This window comes from Mustela nigripes, chromosome 2 (genome assembly GCF_022355385.1).
Source record: "Mustela nigripes isolate SB6536 chromosome 2, MUSNIG.SB6536, whole genome shotgun sequence".
NCBI classification, from domain to species: Eukaryota; Metazoa; Chordata; class Mammalia; order Carnivora; family Mustelidae; genus Mustela; species Mustela nigripes.
The window spans coordinates 5,060,728-5,080,507 of record NC_081558.1 but is presented as its reverse complement, the minus strand read 5'-3'; the positions used below and the strand labels follow the sequence as shown (position 1 = coordinate 5,080,507).

Genomic DNA, 19,780 nt, shown 5'->3' with positions numbered 1-19,780 from the left:
CCGCGAGTGAGCGAGCGGCGGGAGGACCTTCTCCTGGTCGGAGGCTTCCGAGGGGGCTTCTGCACGGAGGGGACCCTGGCTGCAGGGTGAGCTGGAGTTAACCGGGTGGAAAGGGGAGGGGAGGGTGCCCCTGGCAGAGGAAGCAGCTCCCGCAAAGGCGCCCCGAGATGGGAAGATGGCGGGAGATTGAGGAACTTCCGCGGGGCCCCGGGCGGCCCGGGCGGCTGGACCGAGCCGAGGGCCGGGGGGGGGGGGGGCTGCGGGGGGGGGGGAGGCCGGGGCCAGACCGGGGGGCTTGAGACCCTCCTTAGAAGCTGTCGTATCACTGGGCTCTGTCCCGGCTGGTGAAAGGCCCCTTTGGACTGATGGGACCCACCTGCGGCGGGAGCGGGGTGGGGGGCTGGGGCGGGGGCCACGGCCCCTTCCATTCGGTGGCGGGGACTGCGTGTGACTCAGACTCACGGACGCTGTCACAAATCAACACTCGGAAAGCTACACAAGACAGAACTTTATTGATGGAGGGCTTCCTGGCGAGGGGTGTGTGGGCCCCAGGGCAGGGTCTGTAGCACCATGATGGGGGCGCCTGGATGTCGGGGTCCCCCTGGGGCAGGGAGGGCAGAGGTTGTGGTGGATCTTGCCAGCTCTGCCTCAGCCTTGTAGCTAGTCTGGTCAGGGGGAGGGTGTCAGGGAGGTGGTGCTAATCCCCCTCCCCCAGAGCGGACATAGACCCTCCCCCTCCCCCGCCCCCAGCTCAGAGTGGAGGGATAGGGCAGTGTGGGGGGCAGGACACAGGCAGACCCCCTCCCCACCCCCACTCTTCACAGTACATATTCCGGCCAAAGGGGGGCAGTATTAGGGGCTCCCTAGGAGTGGGTGAAAAGGGCTCTAGGGCGAACAGTTAGTTGTTCCCTCCTCAAACCCACCCTGGAGGGGGGCTCACTATGAACTGGGAGAGGGGATGAGGAGGGGCCCTGGGGTGGGCAGCCCCTCTCCATCCCCCAGCCAGGGGCCCTTTAGGGGTTCCCAATAAATAACTTCCGGCTTCGTCTCACCCTTTACTCCCAGCTCCCGCCCCCTCGGGCTCCTTCAGGCTGGCCAGCTGCGGGCCGGGTCCCCTCCAGCCGGCGCCCAGCGTTAGCTCTGGGGGCCGCGCGCCCCCTAGCGGCCGTGGCAGGTTTTGCAGCACATCTGGCGGAAGTAGGCTCTGCTGCAGAACTGAAATTTGAGCACCAGGGGGCAGTAGGCGACCTTGTTCACGTCTTTGCACTCTAGAGGGGGCGGGAGAGATCAGAGCTCAGGGCCCGTTCCCTTAGGAGCGCATCTGAAGGCTTCACAGAGCTTCCTAACTTCTCTGCCTCAGTTTCCTCGCCTCTCAAAAGGAGCTTATAACTGTAACTCAAAGTTGGGGGGAGGGTGCAAGGGGCGCCTGGGTGGTTCAGTCGGTTAAGTGTCTGCCTTCCGCTCAGGTCATGATCCCCGGGTTCTGGGATCCAGCCCCACATCTGGCTCCCTGCTCGGTGGGAAGCCTGCTTCTCCCTCTCTTGCTCCCCTTGCTTGTGTTCACTCTCTAGCGGTCACCGTCTATCAAATAAATAAATAAAATCTTTTTTAAAAAAGTGTGTGGAAGAGGCTTGTAAATATGTCATTAGACTGTTGGTGGACTTTGGGAGAGACAGTGCTGAGTCTGGGACTCAGACTCAGTATTCAGTTACGACAAAAGCACTCCCTTTCAGTTATCCTTTTGGTCCATTTGGGGCTGTAATCCTTGCTGGTTTCCCTTTGTGACCGACGGAGGACCTTGAGGTCCAGAGAAGTCGCTCCTTCTCAGGGTATTTGAGTATTTTGTGTTCGTGGTCATCGACCGTCCGTTTGCGACAGTGATGCGGGCTCCCACTTGGCCAGTGAGGTAGGACAGGGCCTGGTGCCTAATAAAGGGCCTCGTGGGTTGTTTTAGTCCATCTCTCTCACGCAGCTCCCGGGCTAGTGAGTATATCATTATCCGCCTGCCCCATTAGAAGGCGCAGCGGAGGGAACCCAATCCAGGCAGTCTGGTTCCAGTGCCCGGGTAAGTTATCTATTGCCCTGTATGGAGAATAAATTCTTAGGTAGGAAAAAAAAAAAAAAAAAAAAAAAAAAAGGACATATTTCCTTTCTAGGGAAAGCGATTTTGTCCCCCAGGGGACATACGGCCAGATCTGGAGACATTTCTGCTCGTCACCACTGGGGGGCAGGACCGCTATTGAATATCCTACAGGGCCCAGGGCAGCGCCTCCCCCCGCCCCCCTCGTCCCCGCCCCGCCAAGAATGATCCGGTTCAAAACATCAATAGTGGCAGAGGTTGAGAAACTCTGAATTAAAGGAAAACACTCGGCAGTTCACGGTTCGGATGGAGAAGACTGGGATGAAGGTCGCGGAGGTGGCTGCGGGAATGACCTGAGTTTTGGGTGCCCGGAAGGATCAGGCGCCTAATATGCTTGGTATATAGTGGCACTAAATACTGCCTGCAGGGAGAGGCAGTGAAGTGCCTGGAGGGGACAAAGACGCTCCGGTGGTTGGAGATGCTCCAGGCCAATGGTCAGGACTCCCACGCTCTGGACAGGGCCCCCGTGGAACCTTTTGGCCCCGCGCCGCACATACCTTCGGGGCCGTCCCCGGGGGGCGCGCTCTCGCACTTGGCTTCGCACTGCTGTGTGGACGGGGGCCGCAGAGTCTCTGCGCACTCGCGCGACGGCTGGCCGGTGTGGCTGGAGCAGCGCACCGCGCGCTGTTGCTGCCCGATCCCACACTGTGCGGAGCACTGCGGGGAGTCGCTGCTGAGCCTCAGCGGGGCGCCCCTTCCCTCCGCCCCCGTCCCCAGGGCGCCGGCCTACCTCGCTCCACTCGCCTGTCACCCAGCGGGCCGGGGGACAGCGGCGCAAGTTGCAGCGCATGGTGGCTGGCGGCTTGGCTGCGGGCGGGCAGTGCGCAGGGGGCAGCGTGGCGCGGTGGTCGGAGCTCTTGCACAGGACGACGCGGTGGCGCAGGCCTGGCCCGCAGCTGGGGGTGCACTGCAGTCGGAGAGGGGGTTTCATGCTCCTGGGTGCTCCAGTCCCCCCACGCGGGGGGCAGGGAGGGGCAGATGGTGGTCCAGAGGGCGACAAGGAGAGGTCAGCTAACCTTGGACCGGTTTGGGGGGGCACTAGGTCGAGCAGGAGGGGCTTGTGACTGCCGAGAGGTGCCTTGGTGGGAACCCATTAAGGGCTTCCCAGCATCCCCCCACCCCCACAGGGAGCAGTATGGGCTGACCTCTGACCAGTCCAGGGCAGCCCACTCCGGCGGGCAAGCGGGGCCTTGGCAGGCCTCCAGAACCGGTGGGCGCGGCTGCGGGCACGCGCTGTCATCCAGCGCCTTCTCCTCGGCGGCTGACACCCGGCGCTGGCACACCACGGAGCGGCTGCGCACCCCCGCATCGCAGCTGCGGCTGCAGCGGGACCAGTTCCCTACAACCCAGCTGCGGGGAGGGGGCAGGTCTGAGAGAGTGTGCAGGGGAGGGCCGTCCCTCGGGCTGGGGTCCCGGCATATCCTCCTCCTCCCCAGGAGCAAGCATCTTGGCAGAATTCCGCACAGGGCTGCTTCTGCAGGGAGCACCCCAGCACACCCCTGGGACATCCCCACCCTGCACCCACGCTGGGGGTGGGAGGTGCGTCACGCTGAGGGAGAGCCTCCACCCCACCCCCGGGAGCCCTGTCACCCTGATCCTGGGAGCACTGCCCACTCTGGCTCTTGTCACCCCGAGCCTGCAGCCTCGGCGGGCACTCACTCTGGTGGGCAAGGCTCCGTGTTGCAGGCACGCTGCCTCTTGGGGAGCTTGCTGTGGGCGCTGCAATGGTGGGGGGCCACCGCCGAGCTGTCCAGCTGATTGCGGCACTCCACGGCCTGCACCTGGCTGCCTGGGGGGTGGCCAGGAGACCCGCTCAGCCCCACCAGGACCAGCAGCGGAGCCCAGGGGACCAGTGCCTACCCCCGACCGCACCCCGACCTCACCGCCGGCACACTGGGCTGAGCACTTGGTCCAGGGCGCATAGTGCCAGGAGTAGGGAGGCAGCGCGTCTCGGGCAATGGGCGCGTTGAAGCGGTAGCGGAGGGCAGCCAGCTCTGTCCGGGCCAGTACCTGGGGTGGGGGAGGAGGCCATCAAATGGAAGCCAAGCTCCAGTCCCCACAAGGAGGCTGCTGTCTTCCGGCATCTTGCTCCCACTATTGTTACCATGACGATGAGAGATGTGTTTATGGGTCCCAGGGCTTCTAGGCTCTGCGTCTGATCTGGCCCCTGCCGCAGCTGAAAGGTGGTCCCAGCCAGGGGCAGGCGGTGGGGCTGGGGGGTTCCAGGCAGCCCCTCCAGCAGCAGGGATTCCTGGTCCCCCTTCAGGGCTAGGAGGACAGCATAGGGGTCAGAACCCCAGCTGCACTGACCCCCTGCTGACCCCCAGTCCTCATCCCACCATCTCCAGCTCACCCAGGTGACTGAGGGAGAGGTTCAGGTCCTGGATGAAGATGTGGACGGAGCCTTTGGGAATCCAGACGACTTCCTCATATCCTGGATGGCGGAACTCAGATGTCGCCCAATTGGCCCTTCCCCCGCACCAGCCTACCCGCCCCACCCCCCCATTCCTGGCCCTCGATGATGACAGCGAACCATTACTGCAGTAAGTGCTTACAAGGCCATCCTCTGTAGCACCAGGTCTGGCTCTGTGAAGTAGATGGGTCGTCACACCCATTTTACAGATGGCAAGACTGAGGCTCAGGAAGCTGAACAACTCGCTCAGGTTTGACAGCTAGGAAGTGGCGGGGCTGGGGTTGGAACCCCAACTTTCCTGCCTCTCTGACCACCACAGTGGTGTGGTCCGCTTCCTACCCACCCGGCGCAGAGGGATGGGGACACTGTGGAGGCCCCAACACACATGGTGACATGGCGAGTTCAGCAGTGCGGGCTCCACCACTTCCAACCCAGGTCCCTTCCTGTCCCCTGAACCCCACACGGGGGCCTCACTGTGTGTGTCGGCTCCCCGGAGCCACCCCCGACTCCCTGGGGTCGCTGTCCTTCAGCCCAAGGTTGGAAGGCAGGCTCAAGTTCACCATACCCTACAGATATCCCTCCCCCCGTAAGACTTTTCCTCCAGCACAGAGTCCCTCAAGCCCCTGGTTCAGACCATGGAGAGTGGTCAACCCCTCTGCCCCCAACCCAGGGCCAGCCTCCCAGGGTGGGGGCGGGGAAAGGTTTAGGTCTGGTTGCCAAGGTTTAGACGCCAGAGCCCAAGCTAGTCCCTGGCCTTGAGCTGGGGCATTGCTGTGCCCCGGGACTTCTTGGGGTCCCCACCGGGCCCCTGGGTCTGAGTAGCTGACGCTGGCTACTGTGATGGGGCCCGTCCTGCCCTCAGTCACCAAGCGGCCAGAGGGAGAAGGAATGGGGTTCTCTCACCAGCTGCGGGCGAGGCTGGGCTGAAGACCCCCTCAATGGTTTCACAGGCGCTGCCGTCACCACCGCAAACCCGACACTTGTCCTCCCTCAGGTCGGAGCCCAGGACCCGGTCGCAGCCCACGTGCTGGGGAGGTGGGGAGGGTGGGGGGGCCGAGCGTCAGTGAGCCCCGCTCCCTGTCTTCACTCCCCTATTCCTTGCCCTCTGTCTGGGAGTCCCCTTCACCTTGCACTCGCCGCTGACGCAAATGTCCACTGTGTCAGGGCGACAGGGCGTCCCGTCCACCACGGCGGCCGCTCTCTCCGTGTAGAAGTTGAAGCCTTCGGCCAGGCATGTGAGTGAGCAGGCCTTCACGCCCCCTGGGGGGGCACGGCCCCGTCAGACGGAGGGCCAGGCCACCCGGGACTCCCTGCTCGTTCCCGAGGATGGGGGTAGGGGAGGCAAAGAGGGAGAGACCCCAGCCCCAGGGTGGCTAGGCAGGTTGCGCAGAGGGAGTCGGGATTCCCGGTGTCCAGTCAAGGAACTGCTGAACCACATTCCTGGGCTCTTTGGCCCTTTGAGTGAGGGGGTGCTCAGTCAGACCCCACGACGCTGCATCCACCTGCTGCCGCCCTCCAGTGCCCCATGGCCTCCTGGGTCCCTCACTCACCTCCTCGGTATGTCTTCCACGTGTAGAATTTTCCACGGAAAGGGATGCTGTCAAATTCGGAGCATTGCATCTCCCGGAAGTCCTGGGAGCCCGGGGGACAGTCCTGGGGGCAAGAGAGGGACAGGGAGGGAAGCCATGTGTTGGGGGGTGGAGTTAGGGCACAGGCCCGATGCTCAGAGCAGGGTTGGGTTGGAGGGGGAAGCTGAAGGCAAGAGGCCAGGAGGAAGCTGTGGGGGGCCAGGTGAGACAGGCTGGTGGCGTGGGCCAGGGCCAGGCGGTGGGGCTGGAGGGACGGGTACTTCAGAGATGGAGCAGATGACCCATGAGAGTTTGGGGCGAGCTGGGGATGCTGGCTGGGTTTCTGGCTTCAGACCATGAGGCCTTTCTTGAGAACAGGCCTAGAAAGGAGCCAGGGGCACTCATTATGGGGGGTGGGGCATGGAGACAGGAGCCACTCCAGGTGGGGCTGGGAAGACCACTCACCCCGCGGCCCCCCAAGCGCTCCGCGCCCTCTGAACACCCCCAGCTGCAGTAAGCCTTGTGCTTACTGGGTGTGTCCACAGAAGACTCGCTCACAGTCAGAAGCCCCAACCAGCCATGGGGAACCCCGGCATTTAAAGAAGGGACAGCAGTGGAGATGAGAAGACAGAAGGTCTGTGGGGAGGAGCTGGGAGCACAGGGCAGGGGTGATGGCAGCACGGGGGTGGAGTGGGGTAGGGAGTTGTGGACGGAGGCCATGGTTCCTGGGCAGAAGGGAGGGCAAAGGGAGGACCCAAACTGGGTCCTCAGTGGCTACTGGGTTTGGTGACAGCTTGGAGATGGCTTTGGGGTGGGGTTGGGGAAGTTTGGGGAACCCAGCTTTGCAGGGAGGAGAGGTGCAGTGCACTGTAGCTGGAGGAGGATGCGGAGGTCATACAAGTTCAAGGTGGGGGAGTCATCTGAGAATGGGAAGGAACCAGACGCTTGCAGGGGAGCCCCCGGGCAGGTGTCTGGAGGGCAGGGCAGGACAGCGGATCCCAGCCTGGGGTCCTGGGGAAACTCACGTCGGTGTTGCAGGAGCGGTGCCGCCGTCTCTCACCCAGGCAGTACTTGCCCCCGATTGTTGGCCTGGAAGGGTTGGGGTGGGGAGACAGAACAGATGTGGGGCGGGAGGGAGGCTGTTAGACAGAGGGGGACCCCGCCCGCGCCCCGCTCTCTTTACAGAGGGTCCTGAGAGCTGACCTGGGGCTGTCGCAGTGACGGCTGGAGGAGGACACGCCGCCGCCGCACGTCCGGCTGCAGTCGCCCCACGGCGTCCACGGGCCCCAGGCCCCGTCCACGCCCTCCGGCCGCGACCCGAAGGGGACGCACACGCGCTTGTAGCACCACTACGGCAGGTGTTGGGGAGAGGAAGCAGGGTGAGTCCGGCTCCGCGGACTCCCGGGATCCCCGCGCTCTTTCCTGCCCCGCCCCTCCCCCAGCTAGAGGTCACCGCATCTCTGGGATGGGACCGAAGGGGCGAGGGTGGAAGTGGGGTCTGGGGACCCAGACACAGGCAAGATGGGGGCGTGGGCTAAGCCTACGGTCACCGCCGGGAGGTGAAATTTGCCCTGGGTCTAGCACTGCTGGAGTAGGGGCAGCGGGTGGCCTCAGGCCATGGGCGGGACCTCTGGACAGTGGGCGTGGCCAGAGCCGACGGAAACCCGCACGGAGGCGCGATGGGCGTGGCTCAAGGAAAGGGGGCGTGGCCAGAGCCGACGGAAACCCCCGACAGCGGCGCGGTGGGCTTGGTTCAAGGGCAGGGGGCGGGGCCCGGCTGGCTGCCGGGGCCGGCGCTCACCCCCTTGTCGATGGTGTGCGTCTGGCACAGCGTGCCCTCGGCGGCAGGAATGCTGTTGGTGATGCACCGGTTGCTCTTGCTCAGACACCACAGCTCGCTGCAGACCTCCTGCGGGCCAAGGCGCCTGCTCAGGCTCGTCCCCCGCCCTCCTCCCTCGGGCAGCCCGCCCGCCGGGGGCGGCGACCCGCTCGCTGCCGCCTTGCGGTGGGGCCCCAGCGCTCCTCCGCTGGGTCTCCAGGAGCCTTCTGGAGTCTTCCTGTGGGGCATGGCCTGAGACCTCCCCTCTACCTTATGGGCTGCACTTTACCAACGTCCGTGTGTGTGTGGCAAGCTCCCTTAGGCATCACTACCCCCGTTTCACTGTGAGAAAACCAAGGCTTAGACAGGTAAAGTCACTTGCTAGCGACCACACAGCTTCTGAGGGGCAGCCTTGGCTCTAACCCGGGCCTTTGATAGACCACTCTGTGATCTCATCACTCTGGTGCCTCTTGAGTCTCCAAACCTGCTGAGGAACGAAGATGATTCTGCATTCCTTGTTGGGATGGGTTAAGCGGCCCCCCGGGAGAACAGTAATTCTGAAAACCCTGGCCTGGAAGATGGCTCAGGTCAAAGGCCTCATCTCTAATTTTTTCCATCTGGTGGTCTTCTTTATTGCCCTCCCCCACCACCCCGCAAACTGTGGAAGCTCTTGGAACTTTTACTCTATGGGAGACTCGGCCTGAACAAAGACAGGCTGGATCTGGTTGGGATGCGTCTTTGCCCACTGAAAACTCAGCCCACCTTCCTGTCGGAATCCTGCTTGGGCTGGACCAGTCCCAGGAAGTCTCTCTGACCCTTCAGGTTAATATCGCTGGACAAATCCCCTGGGTTCAGGGGTGTCCAAATCTCTGACCCTCTAGCTTACATCTGCCCCACCTCCCAGGGCCTTCTCCAACCCTGGGAAATGGAGAGCCTTCATTCTCCTTTTTATAACCATGTGCCATTTCCTCTTTGAACCTAATCCTTTCAAGTTTTAATATTCTGGGACGGGGCCAATCAATGGCTGTAGGAAGGGGCAGCCTCTGAGAGACATCTGCACACACATGAGAAGTTCCGGAAAGTTGTTTTCAAGTCCGCTCCCTCAACTGTCCTCCAGAGTCCCTGTCTTGTGCTCCTTCAGAGGCTACATCTCAGTTAAAAACTCAGCCTGGTTTTCTGGCTTCACTTGGCTTGTGTCCTCCCGGCCATTTGTAAATATCACGGGCCCTCATCCCACTTCTGACACCTCTTAAGGAGAACTGGCTATTCCAGTCCTGCTTTTCCTTCTCTCCACAAGGAGGCGCTGTGGTGCACGTGAACGGGCTCTGAGCCAGTCGGGGAGACTTCAGCCCCGCTGGGGAATTGCCACCCCCCCTCCCTGTCTTCTCATCTAAGAGATAGGCCTTGCCTACATAAAAGGCTGAGAGGCATGTGACAGAGTAGATCTGAAAGAGATTGCACAAACTCCCCGTTATTGTGTAACAATGACCACAGCTATCTCTGGGTTAGGCACTGGGCCTAGCTCTTTACACGCGTTAGCCAAGTTATATGTAGTCAATAATTTCCCCCTTTGCCAGGGGCTCCGGGAAGATGTTCCTTGGAGAAATAAAAGAAAGAATCAATTCAACATACAGCCAGTACCGGCCCAAGCTCCTTATTCCGGCACTTCCTCCCCTCCCCCACCTCATTATAAAATTTGGAGTCACAGTGAGACCTTCGAGTCCCAGCTCTGACATGTTCTTGAACTGTGATATTGGGCAAGGCACCCTCCCTATGCCTCATTCCCTTCACCTGTAATGTGGAAATATAGCAGGATTGTCAAGAGTTTAAACAAGATGAAACATATCACATGCTTAGCACATAGTGGGCGCTCAGTAAACGTCAGCCACTGTCATCATGGTTAGGATACCAGGGACACAGCAGATGCTCCAGATTCTTTAGAAATTCGTTAAGGGTGCTACAGTTACCAGTCAGGCTAGGGAGGGTGGGAGAGCAGGTTAAGTAGAAATGATGCCAGGGTTTGTCTCCTTGTCTTGCCCTGGGATGAAGTGAGGGCATTAGAACAGCTGCCTTTTCCTGTGTTGAATTGACATGGCCTCAGCTTGGACGTGGCCATCTAAACTCTGATCTCTGGAGTCTTGAGGAAGCCGGCGGGCCTCCAGCTTCCTTGGGGGCAGCTGGGAGTGAGACCCCCAGCTTGTTTCTCTACAGAAGGATGGGGCTTTGGGAAATCAATGCAAACCTCACCAAGAGGGAGGGGTGGCCCGGAGGCTCAGAGCCCGTCCAGCCAAGCATCAGGGCCAGGCGATCTTGTGAACCAGTTGGTGGGGGATGTGGGGAATGAAGACAGGGTGTCCCTGGAAGGCTCTGCCCAGTTTTTTGCCGAGTGGGAAAGATGGTCCGTCCCCAGGGAACTATTTCCACCCCATTTGGAATGTTTGGTGAAAAACTGCCCAGTTAGGGGGTTTGGGACTTTAGTCCTGCAGCAGCCCACCAGTGGCCTGACAGGCTAGACAGAGGGGGTGCCCAAGGTCTCCCCAGACCAGCCCCCAAAATCAGGGGTCTGGAGGGCCAGGATATCCCACCCTCCCAGTCACTGAGTGCGCGTGACGTCTATACACCTGTGCACCTCTTTCCCCCTGGCCCCCACGGGGGCTCACCCCCTTCCCGACGCTCCCACCCCCTGCGGCCCCTCCCCTCCCAGGAAGGAAAGCAGGAAGGCTCTCTCTACCCCGTATTTACACTGACGCGATTTGACTCCATGTTGGAAGCGGCACTGTTCGTCTGCGTCGTAGGCCTGGCCGGGTGCCACCGTGGGGTACACGAAGTCCTGTCTGGGGGGCCGGTTGTTCAGGCACAGCCCCAGGCCTGAGCTGGGGCAAGAAAAAGGAGCTGTGACGTCAGGGGGCTGCAGGCGAAGAGCTCAGGGGCCCGGGGGGGGGGGGGTGGGTCATAGGGTGCAGCCCTATGTAGGGAACAGGACCCCTCCCGGAGGCAGCTCCGGTTTCCAGACCCCGCTCCCCCGCGCCCCCTCCCCCACCCCGTTCCGAGCCAAGGTGAGCGGGAGCAGGGGGAGGGGTGGGGGGGGCGGGCACGCGGGCACGTCCTCACTCCAGAAAGCTGGTGATGTAGTCGCGGCTGCAGGACGACCACACAAAAGGGTTGGTCTTCATGGTGATGTGGGCGGCCATGAGCTTGGCCGGGTCCTGGCCACGGGCCCCACAGCTGTTCCCTACACCGTCGTGGTTCATGCCAAACCTGGGGAGAGCGGCGTCGGCTCCACCACCAGGGCCGAGGAACCTGCCGTCCGGCCCGTCCCCGTCCCCCATGCCCCGCGGTGTCCCCTGCCTCACGTGTGTCCGATCTCGTGGGCGATGGTGAAGGCAGTGGCCAGACCGATGTCCTCGTTGATGCTACAGCTCCTCTCGCGCTCGCACATGCCGCCCACGGGGGCCAGGCCTGGGGGGTGGGCGCGTGGGGCAGGGCTGGGCTCGGGTTGTGAGGGCTGGTCCAGCCAGGTCCCCATCCCGCCGGGGCCGGGGTGGGGGGGCACCCATCCGCTGCCTCCACGGGTGCCTGAAGCCTACGGGGGTTAAGTACCTAGTGTGCCACAGGGCTTGTTCCTATAGATGCAGATGTCATAGCTGTGGAAGGAGAAGGGGGCAGTCAAGCGCTGGGGCAGTCAGGCGCTGGGGCAGTCAGGCCCCAATCCCTGCAGGGGCCACCGTAACTGGTTTCGGAGGCTCCCTTCGGCCTCTCGCCTAGAGCCCGTGCTCTGCCCTCAGTGGACCTCGGGGATGCTGGGGGTGCGTAAGTGACCGACTGACTGCATCAATGAGACAGCGAGGGAACAAGACTGTCTGTGCCCAACTGTCCCCACCCTCCCCCCATCCTCCTGAACCAAGGCTCTCAGGCTCCCAGCAGCCCCTCCCCAAATCTGACTCCCCACTGGAGTGGCCGCAGTTTCCCAGCCTCTCCCATCTCCCAGCAGAAGTGAGCCCTGCTTGGACCAGGAGGGTCCCCGGGACCACGCGTTCCCCCGGCCCATGTCCTGGAGTCCTCCCCGCCCCTCACCGCGTGATGAGCACTGCTGTGTCGTGGTTGGCCACACCGTTCTCCGGAATGGCATTGCCATGGCCGCTGCGATTCACGATGGATTTCTGCCACTTGCAGAAGCTGTCCAGGGACTTCCCGGCATGGTGGGTGATCTCCAGGGTTGGCTGCAGACAGACAGGGGGGCATGGGGGCCAGCCACCCCTGTGGGAGGGGGTTGGGCAGGGGGAGGGGGAGACAGGCAGTGCTGGTGTGCGGGGGGCAGGTGCGGGGGCAGGGGCGGGGAAGGGGCCCTCGCACCTGGTCCTCCGTGAGCAGGATGAGGCGTGTCACCAGGATATTAACGATGTTTCCCAGACTTGAGTCCTGGAAAAGTTTGGCAACCTGACCTCCAAGAAACAAGAGAGACCGAGTCTTAAGAGGGGCCCAGAGCAGGAGACAAAAGGCAAAACGGCAGTGGCCCTCCTTCCCCAGGTGAGTCCTGCGGGCCAGGCTCGGGCTACCCCTGCTGTGCAGGTAGGGACAATGGTCATTCCCATTTTACAGAGGGGCAGACCGACACACAGAGAGGTCAGAACCCACAGCGGATAGGTGCCACAAGGGGGCTTCATGTCTGGGTTGCTCCCTGGTACCTTCCTTTCTGACTCACCCCCATTCAGCTTGTCTGTCTGTCCTCTATCCCTACCCATCCCCGCAGTGGCCCCAAGTGTCTCTGCCCAGAGGTGGCCCGAGGAATGTGCACATTTGTTCTCATTCCACGGCTGTCTAAAGGTACCAATTTGGGGGCGCCTGGGTGACTCAGTTGGTCAGCATCTGCCTTCAGCTCTAGTCAGGATCCCGGGGTCCTGGGATTGAACCCCATGTCCCCGTGACTCCTCCTTGGTGAGGAGCCTGCTTCTCCCTCTCCCTCTGTGCCTCTCCTCTGCTTGTGCTCTCTCTCTCTCTTTCAGGTCAGTACTTAAAATCTTAAAAAAAAAAAAATAAAGGTATCAATTTGAGCATCACCATAAGAAAGTGGAAGAGTCGGGGGCAGGAAGCTCTGGAGACGGGGCGAGGGAGGAGGAGGAAGAGCCTGGGGTCAGGGGGGCGGTCGCCACGGTGTGCAGTGATCTCGGAGCCTGGGGCATCACTGTCCCACGTGGAGAGCCATAGAAACTCTGGCAGGTTCTAGACAACTTTTTTTTTTTTTTAAATTTTATTTATTTATTTGACAGAGAGAGATCACAGGTAGGCAGAGAGAGAGGGAGGAAGCAGGTTCCCTGCTGGGCAGAGAGCCCAATGCAGGACTCGATCTAAGGACCCTGTGCTCATGACCTGAGCCAAAGGCAGAGTCTTAATCCATTGAGCCACCTAGGTGCCCAGGTTCTAGCCAACTTTGAAAGCCCAAGGGAGGGAAGCAGGGCTAGGGCATAAGTGCGGTGCTATGTCAACATTTTGGGCCACCTCTCTGTCTGGCTCCCCCTGCCCCCCACCCCGCCTGGACTCTTTCCTCCTGGGGTAGATATTATGACAACAGTGTCGTACAAACGTGGAAACTGAGGCTCAGAGAGATCCGGAGTCTCGACAGACAGCTGGTATGGGCCCTGGGGACATCTGAGTGTGGGTGAGCGAGGTCACCACGTGAAGTGGTGGGCAGGTGCCTGCGGGAGGATTCAGGTGACCCCCTGTGTCCTGCTGGCCTCAAGTTCAAGCTGCATCCTTGTTTTATACAGCAGGTGCCTGCGCAGCCTCAACCGCGTGCCCGGGGCTCTTTGGAACGCTATCCCGACTCACTGCGACTGCCTGAGCCTTCCGGAGGAGGTACTATTCCTACCCCCATTTCAAAGGGTGGGTAAACCGAGGCACGGTGGGGGGGGAGGGACTGGTCCAAGGGCACATAGCTCAAAAGCAGCAGAGCTGAGTCTATGCTCCTGGCCGCCCAGCGAGGCTGCTTCTCCTTATTCCTTGCCCAACCGGCCTCCTTTCTCACTCTGTCCCCTCTGCGTGGGTTCCCCGATCTCAGGGCTCCATGGCCGGGGAGGGGGAGGCACTTACAATGTTCATGATGGCCAGCACGTACTGTTCCACGTCTCGGCGCCCGTGGTAGGCCACCATCATCTTGTCAGCCACCACCAGGGTCTCCACATAGCGCTCGCGGCTGACGGAGCGCTTCAGGCCTGGCTGGCCACGCTCTGTCTCATTCCCCAGGGGCCTGGCGGGGGGTGGCTTCAGGGTACGGAGCCACCACGGCCGCCCCTTCCATGGCTTCTCATCTGGATGGACAATTTCTGGTCATTCTGCTGCCTGCTCATAGGTCTGTGACCCTGTCTGATGGTGCATTGGCCCCACGGGCCGGCAGAACCCTTGGTCTTTGGCTACTGGGTGTCCTAGGTGTCCAATGTCTGGCTCTACTATGGTCCACTACCCAGAGGATGGGCTCTACGCTGTCACATTGGTTGGTGGCATGGACAGCTGGGCCCCACAACAACCAGAGTGACCGCGCCACTTCCTGAAAATTCCATTGCCCAAACATAGGCATGGAGCCGCCTGCCTCGGCATGGGCACTGTGCACCATGTCCGTCTGATCACAGAGGGTTTATGCCTGAGCACCTGTCTCACTCACGGCAGGGCCGTCACACACTGCTTCCTCCCTCTGCCCGCCCCCACAAAGACAGATGTACCTCTCACTCCACAGGCTGTGTCCAGGTGGGGGTGACGCAGAGAGGAGCGCTTGTACACCACATGGGGGCCACTGTCCTCTGGGCCCTGGGCCCCTTTGGGCCCACCTTTCAGGGGCTCGATCAAATATTCTTCTTCATCTGCCACAATCAGGCCATGCTGGGGGTTGGGGAGCAGGTGGAGGGCTTGGATCAGGCTTTGGTTCCAGGGCCCATGGGACAGTACCTATGTCTTTACGATTCCATTCTTTCTGTCTTAGTGGGTTTATGTTGCTTTTCTTTCTTACCATTCTGAGGAGGAAGTTTGATTGGTTTCCTTTGCAGCCTGACCTTATGGCTACACATTTTCCTCAAAGTTCTGCTTTAGCTATGTCCTAGAATAACTAATCCTTATGACTAGCTCAAAATACTTAAAAAAAAACCATCCACCTGGATTCCTTCTCTGGCCTACATGGAGAAGTGTTTTTCATAACTCCCAAGCTGGTGGGCATGTCCCCCTGCTTCCCGGAACCCTCTGCTCACCAGGCCCCCGCAGGTGCTGATGGCCACATGGGAGCTGCCAGCCTGACCCTGCAGGTGGCCGGCGTAGAGGCAGTGGGGCCGGGCAGCCCTCTGCCAGGCCAGGCCCTCCCGTGTCCAGTACTCCACGGAGACGTGCCCTGCTAGAAGGCGGGGGCTGCGGGTCAGGTTCAGCAGGAAGTGGGTGCTGGGTGCGGCCACCTTGTAGTAGAGGCGGGACTCTGGGGCTGGCCCTGTGCCCCGACGCTGCCTCCGGGGCGTGGGGGGCGAGAAGGCCAGCAGGGCCCCATTGTGGTCCACTCGCGTGGGGAACGCAATCTCATAGCTCTCCAGACTGGACAGGAACTCATCTGCGGGCGAGGGTCAGAGGCTTGGGGTGAGCCATAGGAGCGATCTGGGTCTTTGTGGCTTGGCTATGGGGCCAGTGATGCTGGCCTCACTGACCCCAGGGCCCTCCCCCAAGTGACTGCCATCCCAGCCCCACTGACCCTTCCTCGGCTCCTCGTTCCCTCCCCATGCTGCCCTGGGACGCCCCTACCTTGAGACTGGAAGGCGTGTATGACTTCGAATGTGAGGCCCAGCCCCAGGGTAAGGGCCCAGCGGAGGATCTGGTAGGCAGGAGCCATAGAGGCCACGTGTCCACATGTCTCTCTCCAGCCCCGGCTGCCGGCAGCCCCCACAGCACCGCCTCCCCTGTTCACAGCCTGGGCAGCATCACCGGGCTCCTGGGAGGGAGGAGTTGGGTCGGGGGGGCGGGTGCCTTGTCCTGCTGCCCAGTGTGGCCAGTGCTGAAGCCTATTCCTCCCAGCTCCCGGGATGCCTCTGGCATTTCCTCTCCCTGTCCCCACCCCCCTCATCCTCCCTATGCTACAGGAATACACAGGGGATCGGGACTCAGTGGGTACCTACTACGTGCCAGCCACCGGCCTGAGTGTTTTCACACCATTTCATTTCATTTCCACAATAATCCTGAGGACTCGTTCATGGCTAACGATAGGCACGGCAGAGATGCCGTCTCTGCCCACCGAGGGGCCATCTCCTGGGAGTGACCGAACCAGAGGAGTTCAGATTGTGACAAGTTCTCTAGAAATAACGGGGAGGCTCAGAAACAGGCTTGGAGGATGAGAAGAAACTCGTCACGAAGAGACAGGAGCAGGTGCCCAGGGAGAGGAGCCGCAGAGGCAAAGGCCCAGAGGCAGGGAGGACCTGGGTGTGGACCCAGGAGCACAAGGGCCAGTGCGGCTGGGCAGAGTGCCCGTGGGGAGGCAGGAGCGCAGCAAGGGGAGGCTGGAGTGGAACACATCTGAAGGCTGTGCTGGTCAGTGGGCATTTTCAGCCCAGATTAAGCCAGAAGTGACTGGCTCCTCCCACTAACCCTCTCTGACTTAGGCGCTGCCATTGGGTCCCCGGCCACAGGGAGCATTATTCACACCTACAGGTGGCATCTGTCCCTCTGACCTCTCCTCCACCCTCTGTTTCCAGCCTCGCCCCTGGTTCGACTCCTTCTCCTTTCAGATTCTTCTTTCTGGAAGCTCTAGGGTTGTCCGGGAGAGCTCGGTTTCTCTGGCATCTGCCCCAGGCCAGCCTGCTGCGCACAGACACCACTTTGGGCCACTACCCTGTGCCAAACCCTCCTCCCCACTGCAGTCTCCACCCTCCTCCTCCTCCTCCTCCTCCCCTGTGCCGTTTCCCCCTTAATCACACACTGTCTTGTTTTCTTTGCAGCCTGGCCAAGTCTGAGAGTTGATCTCCAAACAGGGCAGTTCAGCACACGAGGGAGAGGGAGCCAGGTTTTCAACAAGATGCAGACTTAGAAGCTGACATTACCCGCTTCTGCTTGGACCCCTCCAGGGACGGGGAGCTCACTCCAAGACACTCTGTGACCCTACTGGTCCCTTCAGCTGGGCTAATGATTATCCCTTGTTTTTTGGTTTGTTTTTACCTTTTGGGGGTGGCAGTGGGCGGCCTGGGGTCGGACACCTGTGCGTGAGCCCCTCTGTGCCTCAGCCTCTGCGTTAGTGCCTAGACAGGGAGGGGCAGGGAGGAGGAGCTGGCCTGGGTCTGAAGTTCAGGGGTGGCTGAGAATACTCTGCCCTTCCCCCTGACCCTGACAAGCCTCCTCTTGGATTTCATCCTCCCTCAGCTCCTGGGCCCCCACCAAACTCCCTCCTCCCTGTGCTCTGATCTCCTCTTGCCTCCTCTCCTGTAATCCATGCTGGAGACCTTGACCGGTTCTGATTAAACCCCTTCCTGGTCAGTTCCCCCGACCCTCCCCTGGCCTTAACCACCCTCCCCTCCCATGCCAAGGTGGCAACGTTCTCATTGCAGAGTGAGGCTGGAGCTCCCTTTCCCCCAGTCCTGTCTCTCTCCTTCTTTCCTGCACGGCCAGGCCTGGTGCAGAATCTCCCCGCAGCGGTTCTGTGGCTCTGGTCCCGGCTGCAGTGTCTTTGAGTCTCTCTGCTCCGCACCCCTGAAGTCCTCACCACTGTCCTCTGAGGCTGGGCCCCTCGACCTCACAGCAGGGGTGGGGGGTGTGTGGAAGGAGCCACATAGGTGGGTGGGGATGGAGGGAGGGCTGCAGGGAGGGACAGGTGTCCCTCCAGGGCTGGGGGGGTGGGTGGGTGTGTGTGTGGGGGGAGGATCTGGGATAGTGGCCCCTTTGCAGGGTGGTAGCCAGGGGTGACCTGCCATGGGGGTACTGGGAACAGGTCAGTGGGTCTGGGGAGAAAGTGATACTGAGGGTAGGGAGGTTAGGGGGTTCCCGGGCTGAGCCCGGCTGGGGGCAGCAGCAGGGGTCTCCACTAGGATGTGTGCGGGACTGCATGTGTGTGACTCTGCGTGTCTCTGGGTGTGTGACTGTATAAGTAGACTGTATGTACATAGGTAACTTTGTGTGTGGTGCCTGTGCCCATGTGACCCTGTGTGTGGCCCTGTGTGTGCCCGAGTGGCTTGTGTGCACGGGCGCGCACGCACGCACGAGCGCGCGTGCCCGGGCTTGGCCATAGCTCCCAGCCCCTCCTCCCAGAAGGCAGGAGGGAGGCGGCCAGCACCGGGACGGCGCCAGCGCCGGAGGAGGAAATGCCGCGGAAGCGGCCCGGAAACAGCGGAGGCTCCATCGCATCCCAGCGATCGGGACGGACCCGCCGCTCCACGCCCAGACCTCCTGGGCCGGGCCGGGAAGATCCGGCCGCTCCGTGGAGGCCAAGGCTCAGGCCTCCCGGGCAGAGGCCTTCTCCAGGCGCCGCACATCTGGCTGGGCGGGAGGCAGACCCTGCCGGGAGAGCAGACAAAGGCCCGCCCGCGGCCTGCGGGAAGAGCGGGAGGAGGGGGCCGGCGCCCCGGCGGGTCCCCCTCGACTAGCCACTAATTAAAGGCCCTGAGCCCGACGGCCTGGAGACACTTGAAGACAGACGGCTGTGGCCTCCGTGACCGACTCAAGGGAAGTGGGAGGTGCCACTCCCACACCCAGACACACAAACACACACTGGTAGCAAATGCACACACTCGAGGGTGACCACACCTGCGCCGCTGGGTACCCACAACTGGACACTGCAGACCCACAAAAGGCTCGCATCCCAACACACCAACACGCTCAGAACACACACATCGGGAGGCAAACGCAGGAGACACACAATCACACACTCCCCAGACCTATGTGCACACACACGTACACACTCATTCACAGGAGACAACCTAGAGACCCACACTTGGGCCTACACACACGGACATGTACACACTCGTTCACACACTCCCACCAGACAACGGACAGAGTCCCGCAGAACTTGACATACACACCAGACGCACTCACATACAGGCATTTACACACTTGTTACTCTCAGACACACCCGGAGACAGCGTAGAGACACGCACACACTCACCTAGACATCAACACACATAGCACTTAACTATGTCAGTTTACACTCACACCTATGCACACACACCCCACCCCACACGATCGCACACAAACACACCCAGACCCTCATGGACATGTTCCTGCGGACACACACAGGCAGCTGCACGCACACATACGTGGATGCCCACACGCACCCCGACACACATACACGCACGCAGCGAACACACCCAGACAGGCGCCCGCACGACCTCAGTGTCGCGCACACTCGGGGACATCACACACCGTCACAACCCCCGCCCCGCGGCTGGACGGTCGGACAGACCCGGGCCCGCGGCCGTCCCCGGCCGACGCGGACACACAAGGTCACCAGCGGCCGCCCGGCGCCGGCCGCCTCCCCCGCGGGCGCCCGCCGGCCCCGCCGAGCCCGCTCCCCGCCGCGCCGCCCGCGCCGTTACCTGCGGCCGCCCGCCCGCCCGGGGCCTCCGTCCGCCGTCTCCGCCGCCGTCTCGCCGCCCAGCGCAGGAAGGGAGGGAGCGAGCGCGGCGGCGTGGCCGGGGGAGGGGGCGCGGGGAAGGCACTTCCTGAGCCGCCTGCCAGGGTTATAAAAAAACCCCCAAACCGCGCGCGGCCAGAACCCCGCCCGCCGCCGCCGCCGCCGCCGCCCGGCCTGGGCCGCGGGCTGGACCCGAGCCAGGGACCCGGGAACTCCGGCGGCCCCGCCCGGACCGGGCCCGCCGGGGGGGCTGGGTGGGGGGGGG

General features: G+C 61.9%; 1 protein-coding gene and 1 long non-coding RNA gene across 10 annotated transcripts; one reads left to right on the top strand and one right to left on the bottom strand.

Moving 5' to 3' along the window:
- Positions 1-493: 493 nt before the first annotated feature.
- Positions 494-19,587, bottom strand: ADAMTS10 (ADAM metallopeptidase with thrombospondin type 1 motif 10). 9 transcript variants are annotated; one of them, XR_009402297.1, is made up of 26 exons: positions 17,112-17,705; positions 15,708-16,757; positions 15,173-15,519; positions 14,654-14,810; positions 14,028-14,245; positions 12,294-12,377; positions 12,015-12,160; positions 11,541-11,584; positions 11,294-11,399; positions 11,052-11,198; positions 10,672-10,813; positions 7,923-8,030; positions 7,325-7,470; positions 7,147-7,210; positions 6,104-6,206; positions 5,680-5,813; positions 5,457-5,580; positions 4,494-4,574; positions 4,245-4,408; positions 4,024-4,150; positions 3,800-3,929; positions 3,286-3,490; positions 2,871-3,047; positions 2,638-2,797; positions 1,053-1,268; positions 494-601 (listed from the first exon to the last, which is right to left on the bottom strand). XR_009402297.1 is itself a non-coding variant. In XM_059388825.1 (26 exons), the coding sequence occupies exons 3-26, from the start codon at positions 15,793-15,795 to the stop codon at positions 1,159-1,161; spliced, it is 3,312 nt and encodes a 1,103-aa protein (XP_059244808.1). In that variant the 5' UTR covers positions 15,796-15,894; positions 17,112-17,191; positions 19,478-19,587; the 3' UTR covers positions 494-1,158. The 9 variants fall into 9 exon arrangements, 8 of the variants coding, with proteins under 8 accessions (XP_059244808.1, XP_059244803.1, XP_059244806.1 ...); XM_059388825.1 differs by adding an exon at positions 19,478-19,587 and having other exon boundaries at positions 494-1,268; positions 15,708-15,894; positions 17,112-17,191; XM_059388820.1 differs by adding an exon at positions 19,478-19,569 and having other exon boundaries at positions 494-1,268; positions 17,112-17,191.
- Positions 12,398-17,105, top strand: LOC132010875 (uncharacterized). The gene is made up of 3 exons (XR_009402298.1): positions 12,398-12,467; positions 13,706-13,793; positions 16,895-17,105. It is a non-coding gene; the product is annotated as an uncharacterized LOC132010875 (long non-coding RNA).
- Positions 19,588-19,780: the final 193 nt, after the last annotated feature.